Source organism: Balearica regulorum, chromosome 11 (genome assembly GCF_011004875.1).
Source record: "Balearica regulorum gibbericeps isolate bBalReg1 chromosome 11, bBalReg1.pri, whole genome shotgun sequence".
Classification (NCBI taxonomy): Eukaryota; Metazoa; Chordata; class Aves; order Gruiformes; family Gruidae; genus Balearica; species Balearica regulorum.
This window is the reverse complement of record NC_046194.1, coordinates 10,516,772-10,541,846: the sequence shown is the minus strand read 5'-3', so window position 1 is coordinate 10,541,846 and position 25,075 is coordinate 10,516,772. Positions and strand designations below refer to the sequence as shown.

Below are 25,075 nucleotides of genomic sequence, written 5' to 3'. Positions count from 1 at the left end.
GAAAATAATCTGTCCAAAGTCCATCTAGATTATTATTTTTTTTAATATGAGGTTACTTTTTGCCCCTTACGATTCATTTTCACTTGAAAATTCATGGAAATTAACCACATGCAAAATGATTATAATATATTTGCTAGATCTGTGCTTTCTCAATGGGTCACAAAGGAGCTATTCTGCAGAAAACTCATTCCTAAGAAGTGACTGGCTTTGGAAGGTTCTTCAAAAATAAGTTGCGTTGCAGAGAAAATGTGGTTTCCATTTTTATAGTTCTCCCACTCCTGCTCTCCTCAGTTAATTAAACCTTTATTAAATGTTTATCAAAACAAAACAGTTTGACTATTTGGAAACTATTTGTCCAAACTGTAGAGAGGAGCTCTGGGGGAGAGCTTGGCACAAGTAGCAAAGCTATACTCCCTGAAACTGGTCCCAGTTGACTTCAGCCAGCTTGTGTGTGGGAAGCTTATAGCTTATGTGTTAAAGTGGGGCAGAGTAGGATGAAGAGAGAGTAAGCTGAATGCAAAGGGACAAAAAGGAATAAACTGGTAGTGAACCAGGCTGGATGCTCCAGGACTGAATGGTTAATTGGATATCATTAGTACCTTTCGGATACTGATATCCACATACCTGGAAAACATTGACTGCCTATTACAGCAGTTTTGGCTTATTCTGCCTGGTGGTGTTGTGGGGTGGTTCCTTATGTCTGAAGCAGATTTGCTTTCAGACCTGTTTCCCACCCAACAGGGTACCCTCGCTTGGTACTTTGCCATCAGGCATGGAGAGACCCCTTGCCCTGGGCAGCTTTGGGTTTGTAACTGTGCTTTCTGGTTCATTTAGATGATGGTTTTGCGCATCTTTCTTGTAGTAAAAAAACATTATCTTTGGTATAGAGGAGAATTAATAAAAAGTATCTTCCACCATACAAGAGGAACTGTGGGAGAGAGACTGGAACTAAGAGGAAGGACTTTGAAGTAGCCACTTCATTATATCAGGTCTTTTGAATGCAATGCTGTAAGTGGGAAAGAGAAAACTGTTTCCCTCTTGGTTTTTCAGTAATGAAGGAATAAAATGTCTCTTGTGTGTAGCGAGCCTGCTTGTATGGGGATGTTAGAGGCATTGCTGGAGTCTTGCCCGAGTAAGAACAGTAGGATGAGAGCCCCATGGAGCAGCACTGATGTACAGCCAAAACAGATAATGGAAGAGTGGAAAGTAGCATCATTTAAAGAACACATCATGAAGCAGTGTCAGGAAGTGTTTCTACAGACGAAGATAAATTACTGATATGCCGTCATCCCATCAGCCAAGAGGAAAAATAAATTTTACTTATGAGAAATAATAGAGCTGCCTTTGTAGGAATGGTGCAGTGCAGAGAGTGAAGTGGTCCTGATGGACTTCCCCCAAACCAGAATGTAACTGTGAATTTATAAAGGCAACCAGAAAGATGTTTTTGATTCTCAGTTTCTGTTTCACCATTGTTTCTCTTTACTGTACAAAGCAGTCATAATTCAGCTTTGCCATAAGTTTTCAAAAAGAGTTGATCTTCGTTGCCCTTGATTTTGTACAACTAATTAATGAGCATTTGGGGCTTGCACCACAAAGGGTATTTTAACTGTTCAATGCAGTATGATTTCACCTCTTTCCTCAGCTGAACATCTTTGGATTCCCATGTCAGTACACTTCAGTGGGGCTGGAAAATGAGCTAGATTTTGGTAGTGCTGTGTTGCAGGTCTCATCTCCCTGTTTTTCCTTGGTTTTGCTCTGTCACTTCTCTACTTCGGCAGATGCTTCTCTTCCTGCTACACTCCACTTCTTTTACTGGCACTGCACTGTTGTTCTTTAATCAGTGCAATAAAGAGAGATTTTCAGAGACATGAAGCAACCTCAACACTTACTTGAATTTTCACTAGGTCTTAACTTGGGGTTATTTTGGGGTTTGTTTGTTTGTTTGTTTGTTTTTATTATCCTAACAAAAGGAAATCTTGGAGCCATTAGAAAAGTAGTGGCACTGAAATGGCCTTAGATTCACCCTTGATGTTCAAATTATGCTTTCCAAGATACTATCTCCTTATCTAAAACTCAACTGTGTCATTAGTTATATCTCACTTTTGTAATTACAAGCTATATATATGTCATATCTATGGAGCAGAAAACATTAACATTATAAATCTATGGTTTATGCAGCCTCAGCAGGAATTGCTAATGAGCAAACTTTCCTTTCTGTCTCTTTTCATTATTTTTTCTTTCCAATAGCCTTTCCAAAGCAAAGTCCTGTAAATGGAGACTGAGCCTGAAAACTCAAATGGTGAAGTGCCCTCCTCAGGCCTTCTTGTTGTGTTGCTATTGAGATATCTGTGTCTATATTAGTAGACCATGGTAATAAACTCCCTGAATTTGTTTTTTCTATTCTTAAAACATGTTGTTCTTCATCTTGGTTCCACAAATAAAATTGTAATTTCAAATTTCAGACAGAAGATTAGCGCAAATAAATAAACAATAATCTTAGCAAGCATCTATCATCATAGTAAAACTTTGAACTGTGGAGGAAAGCAAGGCTCAAATTCAGACACTCTCTTCTCACAATTTCTATGCATTTGTAGTCTGGATAGTTAGCTGAGTGGTCAGAAAATCTTAACTGTCATGGCTGAGTGATGAGAGCAATGCATGCTGTGCTCTTTCACATCTCTATTATACACTGTAAAATCACTGTAGGTGTTTCCCTGAAACCATAGCCAAGCTCCAGTGATAGTGAAGTCTCATGCATGGCAGATGGTCTTCCTTACCCTATGAAGGGTTTCTCCATGCTTCTGGTGCCCTCCTAAATCATGTTTTCCCAGTCTTTCCTTTTATCTTGTGTGCTTTGTACATTTTTTTTCCATCTACATATTGATCTTGATTTCTCTGTGCTGCTATTTTCAGTTGAATTTAGTTCTCACCGCTGCCTAAATCTCCATGCCTGTGATACACTCTCAGCTCCACCTGGACTTCCATGTGTGAGTGAGCTTTATTCTGCCATAGGTCACAGTTCTTGTTTAAGATTACTTTCCCCTTCTTATCTCTGAAATGCACATAGTGGGGCACTAAAAAGTCAGTGGTTACTAAAAAGTCAGTCATTTGAAGTCTTGTGTTTCAAACAAGTAAATATTTGGAGTAGAGCAACTCTGCGAAAAGTATACTTTCAGTTCAGTATACAGTAATAAATTGTAATGCAACACTTCCTTTGCAATTGTGTAAAACCTTTAAGCAAGCATGCAGAATGCTTTTAAATTACTGCTAAGTATCTCTCAGTAATACAGTAATTAAAATTCATACTCTTTTTCCTCAAATTCATGCTGGCTGTAAAGAATAATATTTAGATCACTTTTTATACAAAACCAAGATTGACTTTCAAGAGTTAGTGGATTTGGTTGTTTCTAGAAGTGATTATGTATTTCATTTTTGCTTGGCAAAAATGGTGACTGCAATTTACTGGATTTGTTGCTTTTATGACCTGTAGATGCACAGTGTGTGTGTGTGCCAGCATGCATAATCCAAATTTTATTATTTTGTGTTGGTAGAGTAAGAAAAAAGATTTAATACTTTGATGTCATCCACACCATGAAGGCTTGCAATGAACGGTAGGAAAATGGCTGTAGACTCCTTATGGAAACGAGGAACTTCAACGCAGTAACAATTGCATGTGATCATAGCATGGTGTTGCTGAAGATGAGGTTGGCTTCTGTTTTTTTTCTCTTCACAATTTCCAGTTGAGTGGTTTTTCATCTGTTCACATGCACTGGATGAACTTCAGTGGGAAATCCTGTCTACACCCCCAGTCATCAAGGACAGCAACACAGATGTATGCGATGCAGGAGCAGAAATAAAGACGTTTGAAAATGAGAGCCAAAACCATCGTACTTTGCTGTAGGGTCTACCTAAGGAACTGCATGGGTTGCACAGTTTGGCTGGGGACATAGCATGGATATAGGATGTTCTGAAGTGCAGGATGAGTTGTCTGGTGGTTTCCTAAGGCATCGTGAAAATGCCTTGCAGTTTTTAAGGTGTTTCCATTTTGAGTATTGCCACAGTTAGGGTTTTTTTTCCCTTTCCAATCGATCTTTTCTTCTGGCTGAATTATGTCTTTCAATGACATCATAATTAGCAGTGCTGAAGTAATTGATTTTGTTTTGAGGTAATGTTTTGTCTGTTTTCAGAGCTTACCTTCCTGTTGTATTCTGCAGTGTACTTTGAGTATGAAGGTAATACCAATATTATTCCAAGGATGTTCAAATGATATGACAAAACATATCAGCATTTCTGTTTGCCTGAAGCAGCCAGATTTTCTATATCCATAGAATTGACCTTAAGTTTGTACTTATCTAAAACTAAAACCCTATTCAAATAATAGATTAAATTGTTCCAGATGCACAATGTTGCTTTGCTGACAACAGCTGTCTGTTCTGGAAACAACAACATTGGTGCCTAATTAGAGCTTGCATTGTGAAAATTGTGTCTAGACTTTATAGAAGATGATATGATTTCTACAGAAATGGAAAAAAGCCCCAGAGGATATTCATACTGCTCCACAGGGCCTGAAAAAAGCAGACACTATTTCATGTTATTGAGTTATTGAGATTAAATCAAAAACTACAAAAATTATATATTTTATAGTCTGCAGGCCCCTGCTGGGTTATGGGTTGTTTCTAAAGGGTCATGCCATGCTAGCTCTCCTGGGGGACCTTTGATGGCACTTGCTCCGAAGTCCAGAAGCCAGATAGGGTCCTGTGCTGCCGGCTGTCTCTTCCCTGTCTTTGTGCCCCTCCAGTCTCTGCAAAGAGCAGGCTCCCCACAAGACAAAAAAAAAAAAAAAAAAAAGGCAGAGCCCAACTTCCAGCTTGTTTGATGATGGATCTTCCCTAACAGATCATCTGTGCCAATGCTGGCACCACCCAGAGCATTAACAACCCGATTTGCTTGTGTCAGTGTAAATCAGGGGTTGTTTTTATTGGAGCTGATGGTCCATTGCATGAAGCTGATTTGCTCCATTTGTGCCATCCCACAGTGAGTCCCTTCACCCAAGGGCTGGGAGGAGCAGGCGGTGCCCTGTCTCACGTGCTGCTTTGCTCTGTGGAGGGATGAGGCTGGGAGGACCACACAGGTCTTCGCATGCGGGTATTCACCGAAGCAAGACATGTTGGAGGCTGTCCATGGTCCTAGGAAAAGCATAGCATAAAGTGAATGTATTTGAGGTTTACTTTTCCATGCTCATTCACTTTCATATAATCCATCTCCTGTCTTTCTAAATAGAAATCTGCTAAAATAACTCTATTTTGATGTTAGCTTTTTTCATATAGATCTATAGGGAACAAGGTCTTTTCATGAAAATCCTTTTCTATATTTTAATTCAAATGAAATTCATATTTAAATCATTGTCTTTAGCTAAAATGTAAATTCAGATGCTAAATTGAACCAATCTGCCTGCTGCATATGCTTTATCATCTAATTGTCTTGACAACCCTTGTTAACTTTTACATAAACTGTACAGGCTAATAATAATGACAATGATGGAATTAGCTCATTACTATCTTATTTTTGTTATATAATTTTAATCTCTGTAGGAAGGAGAGCCACTATATCTTTTGAATTACTCAATGACTCTGCTTTACTATTATTAGTTATTTGTATGCATTTATTTCTCTAGATAGCACAGAAAAGCATGCTGGTTTCCTTGCAGGATATCTAGAAAGCTGTCTGTTGTGCTTGTCATCTAAATTGTTATATAATTTAATAATGATATTTCAGCATGTTTAACTGACCTTTCTCTGAATGCATTCAGTGCTGAATCTTGTTGACAGTAATCTGCAAAGTAATTGTGGACAACATGATCATGCATCTCATCTGCTCTTTATAAATTTTTTTAGAAGTCATGTCATGGACTTGTGCAGAGAAGTTAGTGAGCTGGTGTCAAGCTGCTGAGTAGTCAGTGGAGCAAAGTAAGAGGTTACAGTGTGTGTCCTGGAGGAATGGGACAACAATCATCTTGCAGCCTTTGAAGTCCTGAGTTTTTCCAATTCCACCGGTCTCTTTGCTCTTTTATAAGATATGTAAGTTTAGTGTTTAATATATTTTTTGTATTTTTCCATACTGACATATGGGGCTTTTTTTTCCTTCTGTTTCCTGTATCAGTAATACATAAAGGCAAATATAGGTAATTTTAATCTTTCATATCTAGAATGGTATTTATGAAAGTTTTGAAATAGAGAAGTAATCGTGTTTGTTAACCAATGTACAAGAAAGAAAAAACGATCAGTTTTAAATGGTTATATGAAATATATACTCAAGCACATAGTTTCACTGGGTAAAATGATTTATTGAGCTAGTTTTAACTTCCTCTTTAGGATTTTCACATGAGCAATAACAGCATATAGTTTTGCAAAAAAACTCACTAAAAAGCTGGTTTGACTTTAGTTTTCATTTCTTTTGTAAATTGATCCTTTTTTAAATAATGTGAGGGAGCAAGCCATGTGATTGGCTGAAGTTCGAAATACCTGTTTTATAATTATAGCTTTTAAATTATAGGAAAAAGGAGAAATTCCCTTTAATTTTAAACTTTATTTTGGTAGGGAGCAAAAATCAGTGGTGCTAAAGCACAGAATTATAGCAATATATTACTAATAGCACGATATGGTATTGTCATGGAGGAACTTAAAAAGAAGAAAAAAAAAAGCATTGAAAAACTCTGCTGTCTATTTTGAATGATACGAAAGAGTTTTTCATGCCATAAATTCTTGCATACCATACTGACTGGTTTTGATTTGTGCTTTCAAGGTTGTATCAGCCATGCTTATTTTTTTCCTCTTTGCTTTTATTGAGGACCTTCAAAGCCATCAGCAGGCCTCCAGCCAGGAGCTGCAGCGAGCCCACTCCTCGTGCCCTGTGTTGGTGCCTCCAGCTCGTTCCTTTCTATGAGTCTGCTCCCCCTTTCACATGCTCTGGCACAAGCCTACGTATCCCAGACAAAATGTTGCCATTACATAAGGAATGTGACTTGTACAGTGCACAAGTGGTGTGTGGGTGAAGGCACATCTTGGGGAGAGCTGAGCGACGGGGTGTGTAAAAATAGGCATTGTGGTGCGTGCCAAAATGAGTAAGTTATATTGTTGACTGAACAACTAAACTTAATCCCCCTTCTCCTGCCCACTTTCCTCCTCCAGGTTCTAATAACTGTAATCCAATAAAATAAATGACACAAGCTGAAAGGAAGTAGAAACTGGCTTAATTTCTGTCATTTGTCAAATATTCAATCATTTTGCCTGCTGTGAATTGCATGGAAAATCAGCCACTTTTTCAAGTTTGTAAAATACTTTAATGGGCAAGCAAAAAGTGTTGGTCAGTTCTCTGTGTGTGTGTGTGTAGGGGGGTGTGTGTATATATATACACACACACATATAAATAAAAATCTACATGAAGGACCGTGCTTTTCTGGCTTATTTAAGGATCATTCAACTGCTTTTAAAAATCTGTTAAATAACAAACAGGGTGGAAGTTGCAAATAGAATGGTTGACTGTGATGAATTAGTGTCAAAATGTGAAGTTGATTAGTCATTTTATATCAGCTGTAATTATGGAACATTACCACAAATAAATCATGTACACTGGGATATACCAAAAGGTAATGTTATTGATTGCATCTGACATTTAGATAATAAGCTCCTATTGAAATCATACAAAAGGTAATTTTAAATCTTATGTGTTTGTCATAGTTATGGGTTTATGGTCAAAACATTAAATTAGTTTTATACTACAGTTGTGATGCAGTTTAATTTTGCAATGTTGGAAAGACAACTCTATGTATAAGAGGCTGAGTTTGAAAATGTTTCTCATGGTGCACTGATGTGGACAGCCACCGAGCCAGACCTTCAAGGCTTTCAGCTACTGATAGCTATCTTTTAATATTGTGCTGTTTGGCAAAATGCCTTTGAAAATCCAGTCTGTAGGGACTTCCATCTTGCACAAATCATTGGTCTGTGCTTCAGCTTTGGGATTTGTGACATCTATTTTCTGTACACATTTGACTTAAAGCCAAAGGAGAGCTGAAACTTTGCAAACCAGCTGCCATGTTACCAGCTGTCTTTGGCTCAGCCTTGGTGTTTGTAACTAGAAAGAGGCTCCTGTGTGCCAGGAGTTACCATTATGAGTGTGGGTGGATTGGGAGAAGTTCACAGTGCTAGGAAGGGGACAAGGAGCTTGTTTTTCCCCTTAAAAAGGGTGATTTGCTGGGATGGGTAACACCATCCCATTAATGTGTCTGTTTGTCCTTGAGTTCTGGGCAGCCCAGGGGAAACCTCTTATTGGATATGTGCAAAGAATGGTTTTATATTGCCTTGGCAGCCGCCAATGGATGCTTGAGGCAGTTGAGCAATGCCCACCTCAATTTATAACTCTGCTTTGCTTCGCTCAGTATTTCAGAGGAAGGCCAGCAGTCTTGGTGAAAACAAAGGGGTTGGCAGGTCTGAGCTTTCAGCAGTTTGTGAGATGTCCCCACCTGAGGAACGACTTTGAGGCACGTGATAAAGGGATATGCAACGTGTCCACTTTGTGAAAAGACTGTGCCATTTGGGGTACGTGCCTTGCTGAGCTGCCTGTTTTCTCTTGTGCTCTACGGCCTACTGACCTGCAGGGTTGTTGCTGTGATGGGTGAGCTCTGTTTCTCTAGCAATTAGAGAAACCTGCTATTTACTAATTAGAAATGCAATAATGAAAGTTTTTTTCTGAGAGATATATCAGTATAGGTTAATTGCGCTCAACAGACCTCTGTGTGATTACATAAATCACAAATTATTTAAAATTATGACTGATTTGATGAGCTTGACTATTGAGCATCTTGGGGGAGTGAGGGAGACTTTCAATGATTTGTTTGGCATAAAGAAACTTAACTCTAACGCTTTGCTGTTCATGTTTGTGATGCATTTGCCTGGTCTCTATTTGCAAAATTGGAGTCAGTGGGCCAACACTTAAAATCTTTGAGATCCAGGAAAATCACTTTCAACTTTATGTAATCTTAGCCTGGGAGGGTGTGGTGGGTCAACCCTGGCTGAGGGCCAGGTGCCCACCAGAGCCGCTCTATCACTCCCCTCCTTCTCTAAGCAGGGGAGAAAAGGTGCAATGAAAAGCTTGTGGGTCGAGATAAGGACAGGGAGAGATCACTCACTAGTTATCGTCATGAGCAAAGCGGACCGAACTTAGAGAGGGAATTCATGTAATTTATTACTAAGCAAAACACAGTAGAGGAATGAGAAATAAACCCAAATCTTAAAACACCTCCCCCAACCCCTCCCATCTTCCCGGGCTCAACTTCACTCCCAGCTTCAACCTCCACCCCCCTCAGCAGCACAGGGGGACAGGGAATGGGGGTTACGGTCAGTTCATCACGCGGTGTTTCTGCTGCTTCTTCATCCTCAGGGGGAGGACTCCTCTCATCGTTCCCCTGCTCCAGCATGGAGTCCCTCTCACGGGAGACAGTCCTTCATGAACTTCTCCAACGTGAGTCTCTCCCACAGGCTACAGTCCTTCAGGAGCTGCTCCAGCGTGGGTCCCTCCCATGGGGCACAGACCTTCAGGAGCAAACTGCTCCAGCGTGGGTCCCCCACGGGGTCACAAGTCCTGCCAGCAAACCTGCTCTGGCGTGGGCTCCTCTCTCCACAGGTCCTGCCAGGAGCCTGCTCCAGCGTGGGCTTCCCACGGGGTGACAGCCTCCTTCAGATGCCTCCACCTGCTCTGGCGTGGGGTCCTCCACGGGCTGCAAGTGGAATCTCTACACCCCCTCATCCTTCCTCCATGGGCTGCAGGGGGACAGCCTGCTTCACCATGGTCTTCACCACAGGCTGCAGGGGGATCTCTGGACTGGCACCTGGAGCACCTCCTCCCCCTCCTTCTGCACTGACCTTGGTGTCTGCAGATGTTCTTACATCTTCTCACTCCTCTCTCTGGCTGCAAAAGCTCTCTCTAGCTGTTTTTTCCCTTCTTAAATATGTTATCACAGAGGCGCTGATTGGCTTGGCCTTGGCCAGCGGCGGGTCCGTCTTGGAGCCGGCTGGCATTGGCTCTATCAGACACAGGGGAAGCTTCTAGCAGCTTCTCACAGAAGCCACCCCTGTAACCCTCCCACCGCTACCAAAACCTTGCCACGCAAACCCAACACAGAGGGATAAAAGGCTGCATGAAAACAAACACAGGAGTTAGTTACCCTGTTGTTTGCAGATTGACTCCGAGACCCCGGCCAGAGGCTAGCACATACCTAAAGGCATGTACCTAATGCATATCTCTTACTGACCTGAACTTGCCATCAGAGAGAACTCACATGTGGTGTAACTCACACGTGGTTTCTCCTTATTGTAAATATTGTGTTCATAATGGGATATTTTTTTCTTAACTCTTCTCAATGTTCTCTCGGTCAAAAGCGCATGACTGACTCATTCCTACATCTGGCTATTGACGTCATTGTGATGCACTTTTCATTCCTAGCATGAATGTTCCAGTCTCTCCGGTAGGGAATTTAAAATGAATACATGATGCTGTTTATTATTGATGAGAAGTAAATGAACTAGAAAAATGACATTCATGGGCTTTCCAACTCATTCTCCATTGCGTTGAACATATTGGACATCAGAGCCTGTCAACACAGTCATCTGAAAATGTCTCCTTTAGTGTTTCACTCCTAAGAGCCTGAATTATTCATCAGAGATTCTACTATGTTAACATATTCTTGTGATGACATTGAATTTAATTCCAGTGCATAAAAAAGCAAGTTCGCTGTTTCTGTTTGCATAAAAACAGATAAATGTATTAATGCTTTATCAGCCACCCTTCTAAATCCATCGTAGCAAGTCAGAGGAGAAGGAAGCGCAAAGTAATGTCAGATCATGTAAAATGAAAATGTTTGTAATAGCCAAGGTGATCATGAAGCACTAGTGAACAAATTTCTAGTTCTTGGATGAGTGGCATGAAACAGCAGATGTCTGGATTTAGGAAGTTGAAGTGTTTTATTCTGTGGGATGGGGAGTCTGCAGCAGGATGTCCTCTGTGCTCAGGTCCACACGTGCAATACATGTCACAGCACTGTGGCACAGGGAGTCGGAAATGCCCTGCACAAGATGAAATAGTTAGGAGCACAACAGAAAGCGGTTAAGACCTGGAGTTCTGATTCAGTTACAGCTTGGTAAAAGGGTGGGAAGTTTATTTTCTAGTCTTTTTTGGGGTTGTTTTTTTCTTTGGAGACAAAATAAATGTATTCTAGAGAGTTTCTCTGAGCCGATGTTCAGGGGCTTCTTTATGACAGGCACTGTGACAAGGGACATAGCAAAACCAAATTTATTTTTTGGGGGGTGGGGGTGGGGGAAATTACGTTCTGTTGTGTCAGTGGGCAAAAATGTACTGACTTGTTCTGAAACCTGATCAAAAGTATTGTAGTTATAGGGCTGTTTACATAAGCTTGAAAATAAGTTTTCAGGGTTAACATTTACACATGTACATAACTGTGGATGATGTCTTGGATTTAGTTCTGTATATGTAGTATTGTTTAACCCACAAAGTGGAGGTTAGCATGCTGGAGCAAAGCCAGAATTCATGCAATTCATCAGCTTTGAGTGCTCACTTGGAGAGGGAGGATGATTGTGTTTCTATGCATTCAAAATGTTTGTTTTCATGTAGCCATAAAGCATCATGACGGTCATTTCCCCATCAGGTCAGAATTGATACCTCACGTCAAGGAAAATTGCAGTCCTGCTGAGATAGATAGCTAACTGCATGGTTACATAGAGAGCAGGAATAATATTTCTGACTGTTCATATGCTCTTACATTCAGGGAGAGGACCAGTGCTGTGGATGAAGCTAAATATTTAGACATAGCCTGAACAGAGTCCAGGAAATGGATTTTGAGTCCCAAGTGCCTTTCAAATGACTGAACATTACTGCTTATGCAAAAAACCATCACTTAAAATTACTGGCATCATTTAAATGTGGGTTGAGTATGAACTTATCTTAGATACTAAATTGAAAGACAAGCATAATGTAGGCCAAACAGCAGGATTGAGAGTTGTCGGGTTTTTTAATTGGGTTTTGGTTTTTTGGGTTTTCTTTTTTCCCCCTGCCTGTTTTCTTTCCTTCTGTTGGGTTTTGTTTTGAATCGGATTGAACTATATTTTTAAAATACTTCCATGATTTGGAATTGCTTAGAAAAGTCTATTTAAGAAATCCCAGTCTACAGGCGTTCTTGAATAAGATGCGTCCAGTGACTCTGCCACTGACACAAAGACAGGTTAGAGGATGTCAGCAGGAGGGAAAAAGGGATGTGTTGAGTGCAAATTGTCTGACACCATAAGGAGCCAGGAGTGTCTCTTGTCCACCTGTCTCTTCCCTGATTGATTTTAAAGCCATCTGCAGTTGGTCATATGAATCCCACCCACAGATCTGATGGCCTGGTTAAAGTCTGGACGTTCTAGTTCACAGCTGGAGCAGGATATTCTTAGCTGCTGGCTGCCCAGGAGCTGTGGGCAAGGGGTGCCCGTGTTTTCCTGTCCAGAGGCAGCAGGTAAGCCCTACTGGAGCTGTCAGCAGGAGTCCCGAGAAGCTGAGCAAAACAAAACTGTCCAGTGTTCTCCAGGGAGAAACCCTTTTAGCAGAACAGTGGCTTTTTCCACTGACTTCTACTAGACTAAGCAAATCGGCAGCATGGTAATTATAAGCTATCTGTTTTGAAAAGTCTTTATTACTCTCTTGCCACTCAGCAAGCATAGGCTTTTGATATGTATATTGAAAATACACATATAAGAAGCAATAGAGGTCTTTGTATGTCTAAAGTACTGTGATTCAATTTGGAATATTAAAGGAAAACCTATTTTAAAATTTGCTGCCTAGGGATACGTGAGTATTTTTGTAACAGGAACATTTATGTAAACCCAACTTAATTTCAAATATTCATATTTTGTGAATGTGAAATTCACCATATGTATTTGATTATTGTTCAGAAGAGGTGCTGTATTGTGCTGACTGCTAATGACTGCATTAGTATTGTATCTCATTGGTAACAAAATCCCGACAGGAATGTGTGCCTAAAAGTTTGAATGCAGCATATTTCCACCTAAGGTTTGCAAATGCAGTCCTGTCAAATGTTTTGCAAAGAAATTAATAAGTAATGCTGAATTTGACACCTTTTTGCACTACTTCTACCTATTTTGCAAGCAGAAAAAAGCTAAGTTCAGTAACAAAATTTTCATTGCAAATTACTGCTTAAACCTACATGACCTTAGATTTCCTCTGGTGTTTAGCTTTGAACGGATTATTTTTAAAAAGCCCTCAGTGTGTCTTAAGTTACTGTTTGCAGCACATTTTCATGAAATTTTGAGAGCTATATGCAGACCATGAATATATGTGGTGTAAAAGAGGTGGAGAAAAGGCTACAGTAGATTTCATAAGACCATTTTGTGAGGAAAGAAGGCAGTAGGCACTATTGAAGCCTTTATGTCAAGTAGAAGCATCAAAGCTTCAAGCCCTGTGTGGTGTGACTTCTGCCAAAGTAGTATGACAATTCTCAAAACAAAGCAACCACACACTCCCCACGTACACTTTGCATGTGAATATCACCTCCATGATGCATGACGACTTGTGAAGCTCACTGAAAACATTCTCTTCTCATTTCAATGAATGTTTTTTGGCTTTTTATTTTCTATTTTTGTATTTGGAAATTGTTAGTTTTCAGTTCTGCTCTGTTCACACCTGACTTCTAGTTTGCTTGCAGACTTTCACAGCTTGAACTGCTCTGCCACTCTAATCTTTAAGATAGTGGATTTTCAAAGTGTGGTTTAAAGGCAATTGTTCAGATTTGATCTTGTGCATGAAGAGTTGCTTGTCTCTAGGATTTCACGTAGTATATTCTTGGAAAAGAAGGAGCACTAGCACTATCTCGCCTTTAAAATGGCTCTTGTCTGCAAGGTGAAGAACTGAAGGCACCAACACCCGTCCCCTTCCCAAGGGCCAGAGTTCTGCCTCAGGATGGGAACAACTGCTGGAACAACCTACACATGAGGACACTCAAGGGATGCAAAAGCCAAGCAAGTCAAACCCAAACTCAAAATGAACAAATCAGTAAAAAGCCCCCTGTTCTTAGCTTTCTTATCAGCACATTGCTTTCTAGGAACTTAATCTTCTGCATTTTGCTTTGTACAAGAATAACCAAGTCTTGCAATAGTTTTTTTCATATATTGATTTTAAATGTGAGTTTAATATATAACTAGTGGATAACATATTCTAGGAATATAGTGTTATGCTAAAATATGAGTGAGAACTGCAGTTAGATGCATAACATCTATTTAAAGTAGCCATGTCATTTATTAGAGCTGAGATTGTACTGAAATAGTTCTGCAGTTTCATTATCATTTCTGTAGGCAGACCTCTGATCTAGATAACCAAGTGAGAGTTATTTTGGAAGAAAATATTCTAAATGCTTTCCTCTTTGTGAATTACAGGGGGATAAAAAGGGGCATCCTTCCCTTGTAAATCAAAGGATGATATTTATTTCTCAAGTATTCCAGGGCTTGCTTTTCTTGAAACTTAAAATAGAACTTTGAGAGTTTTTCACCTTAACAAAATGCTGGGTTTCTAAAAACTGAAAGATTCTTGATCCCATGTATTCTGACAGTTTTTCTTATAGGGTTATTTTTGTCCAAACTGTGATTTTTTTCAGCAAATGTGCACCAGACCTCTTCTGCAAATCCATAGTGCAGGTTAAGCAGTTCTGAACAAAGTACATGTCTGTAGGCTCTGCATTGTGGTAGTCCTTCACAAATCATCCTGATATCTTAAAAGCTAAGTTCCGTCTCCAAAATGCCAAATTGTTGTCTTTTATATAGAGACTTTTAAAGCTGATTCAAAGTAGCTATAAATGAAAGCCAAAGCCTCTCAGTTTCTCTCAAAGGTGGCTTTGGAAAGCACCTGCTTGCAGCTCTGGCATCTCAGGCTCTGGAAACTGCAGCAAAGTACTGAGATTTGAAAACTGTCCTGAGCATCTTGTCTCTGCATCATAGCAGCAACCAATCACAATGCATGTGATGCAGGCGGTTCTTCGTTTACCAGTGTCTGCATCTACGTTAGTCTATGGACAATCCTTGGCTACCTCTTTTCTATGACTATCTGAAAGGCTCTGAATGTGCAGGGAAAGGTGAGCAGAGAGGCGGCAGTGAGAGCTGCTAGAGGTCTGCTCTGGAAAACACACCCCTGCAGCATGGGTTAGATACAAGATCGGATCTTGAAGGACATACAGCTACATTCCTGGGTTTTGGAGAACCACTAAGACTTCTGCAAATAGTTTTGTTTGTTTGGGTTGTTTGTGGGTTTTTGTCTGGGGTTGTTTTGTTTTGTTTTGTTTTCCTTAGCACTTCATATGCTGCTTAATAACAGGAACCAGCAAGCTGCTGAGATCTGCAGTGTGATTTTGGCAGATTTCCTTGATAAAGGTTGAAAAAGCTTGAACTCCACTCTACATCTCTCCTTCCCTTCATAGCAAAAGGACAATTAACCTCGTATATCTGTAAATGTTTTAGTGAGAAATAGTTGGGGAACTTGCCTAAAGCTCCAAGCCATGAGAAAGCTTCACTGGACAAAGTCATCTAGTGTGTGTGGGGAAGGAAGTGACTCAGACTGTAGCCGAGGACAACTGCAAGTCTAACCCTGGTTCTGACTAAAGACAAAGTGTTCCTTACATGATTATTTTTTCCACAGCAAAAGACCTGATTGCTGATCTTTCTGACATGTTTCATAAATATCTGTTGCATTTATGTGATCCGGTAGTTTTGGGGAGAAATATTCTGAAAAGCTTTATTTTTTTGTTAACAAACTTCCTGATTAAAACTCTTCTACAGGAAGATGCTTTCTGCTACTTTTTATTTTGGGGGAAGAGGAAGGGAATAATTGTTGCATACTGTATTGAAATAAACTGAGAGGGGAAGACAAGCTCACTGAGAGTGTTCACGTTAGTTCAACTGTTTAAGACTCTCACTCATCTTATTGCCAGGACCACAGGGCTGGCCATGAAGGTTTCATGAATCATTGCCCCTGTGTCTCTGACTTAAAGTAGATATGTGTAGGTAGTCTTAGAATTTCCTACTTTTGTTTGTTTGTTTGTTTTCTTCATTTTTAGGTCATTTCTTCTTGGTACTGTGGGAACATTTAGCCCATCATTTTCTTTTGAAACTCTCCAAGCAGTAAGTGACAATTTATCTATTGTACACTGTTCAGTAAACTACACATGCATTTTGGCTAACTTCTCCAGTGCTGCTAGCTTTGCAGTCTGGGAGAAATTTGAAAGCTAGGGAAGGCTATTCATAACAACCCAGTGGAGCTCTAAATACTATTGTTTATTTCAATAGTAAGACGGGATCTTTGGAAGGTTCTTAGGAAATATATCCTGTAGTTCACAGCTGGTTAAAAAGGAGCTGGAAAGGAGAGGCTAGGGATCTGCAAAGCCATTTCATTGTACTATAGGCTTTAATATCTCTCTGGTCTTATTTCAGATGCTTGGAGTCACACTTTGCTTGCTCAGCTAATAGTACACAAAGTGATCATTAATCAAAGCAAATAATGTGGCCGTAGCAGGAAACATAAGGCACTGAATGCAGAGAGAGTTTGCATTGATTATGGAGGATTTTGGACAGATGGGTATCATCACTGCAATGTAAATAGATAAGGTTTCAGGTTCATGATTAGTTCTACAGTTCGCTATGCATCACCTGAGTTGTGGTAATGGTATATGAGCCCTTAGCCTCTGGTAAACGCTGCTGTTTTTTAAAAGCAACTTTAACTCTCTTTTCTCTTTACTGCAGGCCAAAATCATGCATTCCCACAGCTACCATTACTCAGCCCCTGGTGGGCTGCAGGGTGTTAGGCTGCTATGGCTTCAGTGCACGTGTGAAGGGTTCCCAGGAGGAGTCTGTATAGCCAAGACTAGGAAAGGGAGGTGCTATCACACAAGGTCTCCACTTGCCAGTTTCTCCAGATTGTCATCGGGTTTTATGTCATGCTTATGGAAAAATATTAGTGAAGAATCTAATGAGGTGACTGTACATTTAATATTTTCTACAGTGCATAAATTTTGTCTATTGTCTTTGGAAGGCTGCACCAGAAACAAGCAATTTGAAGTGGAGAATGTGCTAATTAGCTAGCAATATGTAAATACACACGCAGGAAGACAGGCGGGTTGTGTGTGGTACCAGGGTGGACACTGCAGTACCAGCTACAGGGGAGGAGGAAGCCCTGCTAAGCTGGCAAGAGATGTTCCATGCTTAAGCTGTGAGAGCATTGGCACCTTTACAAAGAAATCCTGTTTTACCTCAATAGCAGTAGTTCTCAGTTAACCACAGAGAGACAGGGCTCTGAGCTAGTTGCTTTAGCACTGGAGGAGGATTTTTTGTGTGTTCTGTGTCAATAATGTTTTCTTATTTTCTCTCTTTACAACTTTGGAAAAAAAAATGTTTGAAGTGATTTTTATTTTTTTTTTAATTTTTTTTTTTCTGTCTGGTGATGGAGTTGGTGGGAAATTGCAGCTGCTGGGCACTCCTCACTCAAGGATCTGGTGATTCATAAAGTTGGGATACTGGGGCATCTTAACTCTCCAGCTTCTGAGCTTCAGGGTAGGAAACGGGTAGTGCAGTCAGACTATACGGACTGACATAAGAGCTGGCTTTGCAGTGAAAAGAGGAAGCCAGTGAATGCTGGTGATGGATGATAGGTAGGAAAGTTCTGCTTTGCTACGTGGTGTGGGAAACTCAATCCCAAGTGAGTTTATGGCATACTTCAATTTAAACCCAGAATCAGCAAAATCTAAGTACTTGGAGTTATAAACTCATAAAGCAGTTTAGGTCGGACAGGACCCCTGGAGGTCTCTGGTCCACAGCCCTGCTGCAAGCAGGGCAAGATTAGATGAGCTCTCTCAAGGCGTAATCCAGTTGTATTTTGGATTATGTCCAAGGCTGGAGAGCTTCATCCTTCATATTTTCATGTTTATATTGTATAATTAAGGAATCTTCCCTTACCTTACCCAATTATGGAAGTTACAGAGTGTGATTTTACACAAACACTAAAATAACACAGGTAGGATTTGATTATTAAGTAGCAGCTTAACTGGGAAGCTGCCTAAGTAAGTGTCATTTTATTGCCTCAGGACTAGTTGAGGCAAATTGTACACCTCATGAACTGAGCTGCTGACCCGGTCGATGCCCATGTGAGGCACAGATTGTTAGTTGAATTATCCTGTCTGGGCATGGCTGGAAGAGGCTATACTGAGGGCTCCCACTGCCATGGGGACAAAACCAAGACTAAAGTAAAGTTATAGGCCAAAGAGAAAGACTTGTATTTCCCCCCCTTCCAGCCCTAGCTCCACCTGTTTGCTTTTTGTTTTGTTTTGTTTTCTCCTCTGGATAGAAGTTTAATTCTTCATTCAATGTTTTTCACCTTCAATTGTGAAGTCGGTGCCCAAGAATTGGGTTGACATGAGAGAGAATGGGGTGTTAGATAAAACACTGGGCACCATAAAAGGCCATGCACAAGCTAGAGTAAGAGGAAAACCTGGGGCTTCTTTTGTCCTCTTTTTCTAATTATCAGAACAAATGACTTTTTGTTAATATTTTTACTAGATTAGCCTAATGTATTTTTATAAACATACATATACTTTACAAGAATTTGGGGCTTTTTCCTAACAGAAAAGCATCTTAATTATTACTCTTATAAAGATGCATCATTGTGTAATTTTTAAGGAATTTAATGGGCTTGGTAAATGTTCCCTTTGAAACCTGCACTGCATTTGGTCCGAAGAGTTATAACTTTCTATAGTTGTGCATCCTGGTAAGTGTTCAGAGCATTTCTATGACCTTTTTGCTGTATGGAAGTATTGCAGATCTGACCATATAAAGATAATCTCTCTTGTAATCCCCTACAACACCATAAATTCTTGTAAACTTGATAATCAAAAGTTACCTAGTAAGCTGGCACCCAACTTGATGGGGGATGGTGAACCTCTAACAGTCGGACTCCTGCAAGGAATTTCAATTAGGTGCATCACCATGGTCATTTCATAATCTATAGACATTGTATTTGTGTGTTATGTTGTATGTCATCTTGGTTTAGCTGAAGCTGCATCCCCTTTGCAGTTTGTCCCTAACTGTAGGACTGATCAAGTTCTGATGATCAAGGCACGAGGCTGAGAGCTGTGATCTGGGTTGTCTCCTTGCCTCTGAGACTGGCAGTGTGCAATGTTGAGCAGGACGTTTAATTTTTTCTGTGCTGTTCTTTCCTTCCCTGTAACTGTGAAATAAATCTCCATTGCTTGCAGAGGATTTAGAGAATGCAGATATGGTAACATTGGCTGGCACAGCCCCCTTTGTAGGAAAACCCTTGTCAGGGCTATGCAGAAGTTTTAAAAGACTGCAGCTGGTATGGTTCTGTATTGGGTCCAAAACATCTTTTGGCACAGACCCTGATCTGAACGAGGAGGAAGGGCCTGTACAGTGGGAACTGGGTTACAAGCCATGGAAGCTGATCTGCTCCTCTGAGCAGTGCTGATAGGGCGATGAAACACTTTTGCCCTTACCTCGTATAAATCTGCAGCTGATGCCCCCCCTCTTGACCCTTACATGCACTGAAAATTATTGTGACAGTATGGGTGGTCAGCTGAAAAATCATTGCTTTTGTGTCTAGGATTTGCTGTTATTTTTCTGACGCTCTATAATGCAGCAGCATTGACTGTTAAAAATAATTTCAGCTTTCAGCACATGCAACTGCAAAAAGACCTCTGCTTTCTGCAGCAGTGGAGAAGTGCTAGCAGGCTGCTCTGGGAGTGCAGCACTATTCACATGCAACTAGTCCACTGAAACTCATCTCTGAAATTTTGGCATGCCCTGTGTTACATCAGTAGAAATTCAAAACCTGTCTGTGTATGTAGAAGTAATGGTACTATCAAGCAGTGTGAATTCAGTGGATAGTACACTGAGGAGGAATACTGGGCCTGAGAAAATGTCAATATTAAATCACTCATAACACAGATGTCCTAGCTGCAATGTACCTGCATTGGAGCACAGCCCTTCGTGTTGAAGAGTACAAACAAGTTGATAGCAGAAATGAACTGGTGTCATCTCTCCAAGTACAGAAAGAAGATCTTGGGATGTGGTGTGGCTGCAAGGAGGTTGCTTTGGTAGCTGTAGAAATCAGTGGCAAAACTTGCACAGGCTTCAGAGAGAGAGGCTTTATCTTGGGAATTGTTGAGTGTAGTTGTGTAATTGACAGTGTGCTGGTGAAAGAAACTGTAGAAGGAGGAGGACAAGTAATAGTAAGGAGGTAGGAATGGAACAAATTCTGAGATCAAGGGTGATACTTATGTGCCAGCAAGTGAAATTAATAGCAGAGACAAAAGCTAGCAGAGCACTAGAGAGCGGATTGTGTTAAGTCATCTGAACTGCTCTGGTTTACATATGGTGCCATGCAAAGTGACTTTGGAAATGATTTAATTTTCCACTATGCACACACAGGGTCCTGTAAATAGCACAAATACTTGAGCAGATTTGCTTAAAGAACTGAAAATTTTCCCTTTCTTTGGTTGTTGTGGTTTAAAATAAATCACGTTTCCATGTATTTTGACTTCCTTAGGCATTATGGGAGATTATAAACTACTTCATATTCAGGGTGACATTTCAGATGTGGGTGTATGGGGCCCTCGCATACATTTTGCAGCTATTTTCTTTATCACTTACTTCATCTGTGACCTGTCTCCATCAGTGGTACTTAACATGTTCTGTGAAGTTCCTGCAGGCTCCAGTTTGCTGAGAGGATCTATTTCTTCATTAAACTGTAAATACGTGGGCACTATCACTCAGCAGTAGCTGCTAATGTTATAAACAGTCCTTGGGGCTCTTTGATCCCAAACCACTTGGCAACTCTTGCATGTCTGATGGTGGCTGTAGTTTGAACCAACCAACCAAATCAAGGAGGCCAGATGGGACTCCCTCAGAGATCAGAGACCCTTAAGCATGAGCACTGCAGTAGCATCCAAGAGGTGTTTAGAGTCAGAGCTGTTTTAGAGGCTCTGGGATAGCTGAGGATTTCCTGAGATAGACAAATAGTGAGCTCAACCTTTTTTGGGGTGCCTTTGTGGTATTGTAAGATGCATCTAGTGGGGTGTCTGATTCATCTTGCTGGGTGGAGCAGAGGAGGCTGAGAAAAGAGAAAAATGGCCAAAGGAGTAAAGAATAAAGACTGAAAGGGAAAAATAAGAGGACAGTTTTCTCTCAAAGAGACCAGATGCCACAACTATCCAGCTGAAGATGGCCCTTGCATGCTTGTGAAGTACCACCAAATACCTCTCAGCTGTGGCTCTGGCAGTGGGATGTGATTATTTGGAGTATGTGATTGTAAAGAAATGCTGAGGCCCTGCAGATCATGCTGGCTCTGGAGTACCCCATGTGCAGCTGTCTTTTAGTAAACACACCCGCTGATCTTCTAGGTAACAGTCAGTTGTAGAGCAATACCTGGAAACTGATTAAATGTCACAGCATTTAAAACAGAATTCTTCCACTGTATATCTCATAACAGTAAAGCCAACTTTTGTAATAATCTCTAGCAGCTAGTGATAAATGCTCTGTAGGCACAGAACAACATGATCACCCCTGCCATATACTTTATGATCAGATTTGTCCAGTAACACCTTGCTCCAAAGTATGGGAATCTGAGACAAGGCTTTTTTCAGTGCCATGCCTTACCTCACCTGCATATTGGTCACTGTATACCAGTGACCCACAGCTAGAACTCCTCAATCACTCTCAAATCAACGCTGCATTGGGGGTCATCCTTTCCTGAGGAGGGTATGATCGGGCAAAGAACATACTTTACTCCTTTGGGAAGTGATCACAACGATTACCTAGTTATGGAGATTTGTCCCCAAAGGCAATATTCAAATATATCTGTTGATATTCCTGTGTCTTTTCTCAACAAGCTTTACTCACCTATGACTTCTTGTCAACTGCAGTATCATGTATTTTGCAAACAAATAATTTACTTACTACTATCTAGTACTTCTTACAAAGAATTTTTTTCTCAGGATAATGTGAGAGACATTTCTTTGATATTATTAACCTCAATGATACTCTGCAAACTAAGAATGGCTTTTGTATAACTGAAAAACTTTCTGGGATTACTAGTGAAATATATAATTTTTATTTACTGTATCTTTATCAATACATAAACCTTTAAAATATGGTTGAAAGTAATGAGCAATAGCTGCATGCATCCAGCACGGTCCTGTTTTCTTGTTTGCAGAGGTTATTTATGTAGTCACGCACTCACAAAACAGCCCAATTTGAAAATAAGCCCCAGCAGAGCTTTTTTTTCTCTCAGTGTGTTAAACTGCGGAACTGCCTGAGTAATTTTCTTCTGAGTAGAAGTAATTACTCAGGTTTGTACTTGGTGGCTTTCCTTTTATTAAGGTTTAGAAACAAGACTGTATTTTGAATCCCATTATTCTTTTCATCCCTAGCATTAAGCACAATGTTGGAGAGCCTGCTAAGGGGCATAGGGTGAGCACAAAGAGGTTTGCTTCGCTTGGGGAGGAAAAACATGATTGACATTTATCAGTGGTTAATGAATTCCATGGCTAAAGTCAATCTCCAGCAGCAGCAAAGATTGTTTTATAATGCTATTTCCTCAGTAGATGACATTCTAGAATTTCCTTGATTATTCATCTTTCTGGTTTTGAAAATTTCTAATTTATTTTGGAAGCCGGGTGGTAATGAGCTTGCAGGCAGCTTATCATGTAATTTCCAACTAGCAACAACACCAGTCTGTGATTGTATTTTTGCTTCTGATAGTGTTTTCTTGCTTTATGCTTTGCCAAATATTAAGGTAAAAAATACACTTCATGGTAATTGGGAACCGTGCCTGCGCTCCACTGGAGGGAAGATGAGTTTAGAGGTATCTTATCTATCAACATGCCCCTGAAAACAGGTATGAGTCTCTTTGTGAAACCCTTGCAGTGGGAGATGGCAGTGGAGAAGTGGCTGTGCAGCTGCCACGCATGGCTCTATGATGATGAATTCCCATCGATGGCAAAGGGATTGTCTTCATCCTGCACAATATTTCCCACATCAAACGCACTTAGAAAGTGACCACTGCCTCCTCTGCGCTGAGGCTGAAGAACTGGATTTCGGCCATGAAAACTTGTCTCCTGGGGTGCAGGGACTTTCCTTCCTGGGACAACAGGCTGATAAATCCAACCCAGGAAGGAAATTGGAATGGTGGCACCGAGCCTGTGTCCTGGTTCTGGCAAGGATAGAGTTAATTTCACAGGGAGCCAGGACAGGTGAGCCAAGCTGGCCGGGGGCTAGTCCATACCATGTGACATCATGCTCACCATTAAAGGGGGCTAGTCGGGCAGGAGCGGGTTCCACGTGGACAGGCTGAGCGTCCAGTGGGTCGGTCCTAGGATCGGTAAATTGCTTTCTCTCATCACCATTGTGAATATGTTATCAGTACTGTTGTTGATTGTTTCCCTCTCCCCTGCTGTCCCACTAAACTGCCCTTATCCCAACCCTCGAGGCTTTGCCGTGGTTTTTCAGTTTCCCTCCCCATCCCGCTGGGGGAGGGGTGAGCAAGTGGCATGTGGTGCTCTGCCGCTGGCTGCGGCTAAACCACGTCAGCCTGCAAACCGGGACACACAGGCAGGGCTCCCTCAGCTCCAGGAGGTTTCATCCCTGGCACCTGGGGGTTTGCAGCCCCCTTTGCTGAAAGGAGATCATGGTCTGACCATGGCAATTTTTCTGAGAGCAATGCACTCACTATTGCAGTCAGACATGGGTACAATATACGTCTCTAGAAATGAGCACTTTTATATGCATCTCCTGTAGTGTTCCCAAATGGTCTGTGCTAAATGAAATGTATTGTTTTGTTGATTTAGCTTTTATCTTAAGAGCAGGGTTTTCAAATAATCATGCTTCAAAACCCATCGTCTTTTGGAAAGCATTACACTCAATATTACAAGCAACTAAAATAAAATAAGCATCTTCCAATAATCTCACAGCAAGTATATTTAAAATTCTGGTTGTGTTGGGGGCTAACACAGCAATGAATACCTTGAGACAGGATTGAGACTAGATTTTAGGAAGTCAGAGGGATTAATCCCAATGCTGACAGCAGATTTAGTCCTTTCCATGTGGGGTTCAAACCTTGCTGCTCTGAAAGAATTAGCACGCTGACCACAACCTCAGCATGTGTTAGACAAGATAAAAATGGACTTTCATTATAAATCATAACGGGTACCAAACAATATGATTTTGAAAACTTACAGGAACTATTATACCAACTTATACCCATTTGTTTATGAGCTCACAGGAGGGATATAGATATGACTCCACAGCTCATGCAGGTTCTCTTGTTTTAGACTTGGGGTCAGTTGCTAACTCTGCTTCCTTCTTCCAAAAACTATTTATTGTTAACAGCAAATACACTTTTTTTGTTGGACTTCTTCATACACCTCCCTTTGCTGGTGATGAAAGGTTCATGTACAGAGTGATATCATTCTGTATGCTAGAGTGGGTTCTTGTTCACCACAGCTAGCATCTGAAGACTTTGCACCATGGGGGCATTGTGTAGCTTTTTGAGCCTTAGGTTACAGATGAAGAAAAGTTTGATTTCTTTGTTCTGGATATTTATAGAGATTTATTTACATTACATTGAATTACTCATAGTAAGCAGGCTATTTTCTCCCTGCCTCACCATTTGAGGGGTCTGATTTAGCTAGCAAAGACAGGAGGCCTTGGGTTGTGCTGCAGTCAGCAGACGAGGAGTTGTTGGCGTGTCTGTGTGTCTGATGTCTAATTGCCTTAGTCCCTTTCATTGCCAGTAACGTATCTGAAGGCCTTTCTGATTGATTTCTATGCCTAGCTGTGGTCATTAAGGTGTATGTATATAGAAATATGTAGGTCATTATAGGTTATAGACTGCTGGTTGCTTTAGAGAGGACAAGACTTGCGAGCGATTCCCTATGTGGGTACATCCACAAATGCGGAGGTGC

The 25,075-nt window shown here is 40.8% G+C and overlaps 1 protein-coding gene across 11 annotated transcripts in view; it reads left to right on the top strand.

Annotated features, from left to right (window-relative positions):
- The window catches only part of HTR2C (5-hydroxytryptamine receptor 2C), a 215,900-nt gene that overhangs the window by 75,460 nt on the left and 115,365 nt on the right, over positions 1 to 25,075 (top strand). The window contains exon 1 of one of the 11 annotated variants that reach the window (XM_075763241.1): positions 8,539 to 8,594. The exons of 9 other annotated variants lie outside the window; for them this stretch is intronic. In XM_075763241.1, coding sequence (XP_075619356.1) covers positions 8,554 to 8,594 — 41 coding nt within the window. In that variant the 5' untranslated portion in view covers positions 8,539 to 8,553. Of the gene's footprint in view, positions 1 to 8,538; positions 8,595 to 16,209; positions 16,230 to 25,075 lie in introns of those variants that run through there. One more of the 11 variants, XM_075763249.1, reaches the window with a different exon arrangement.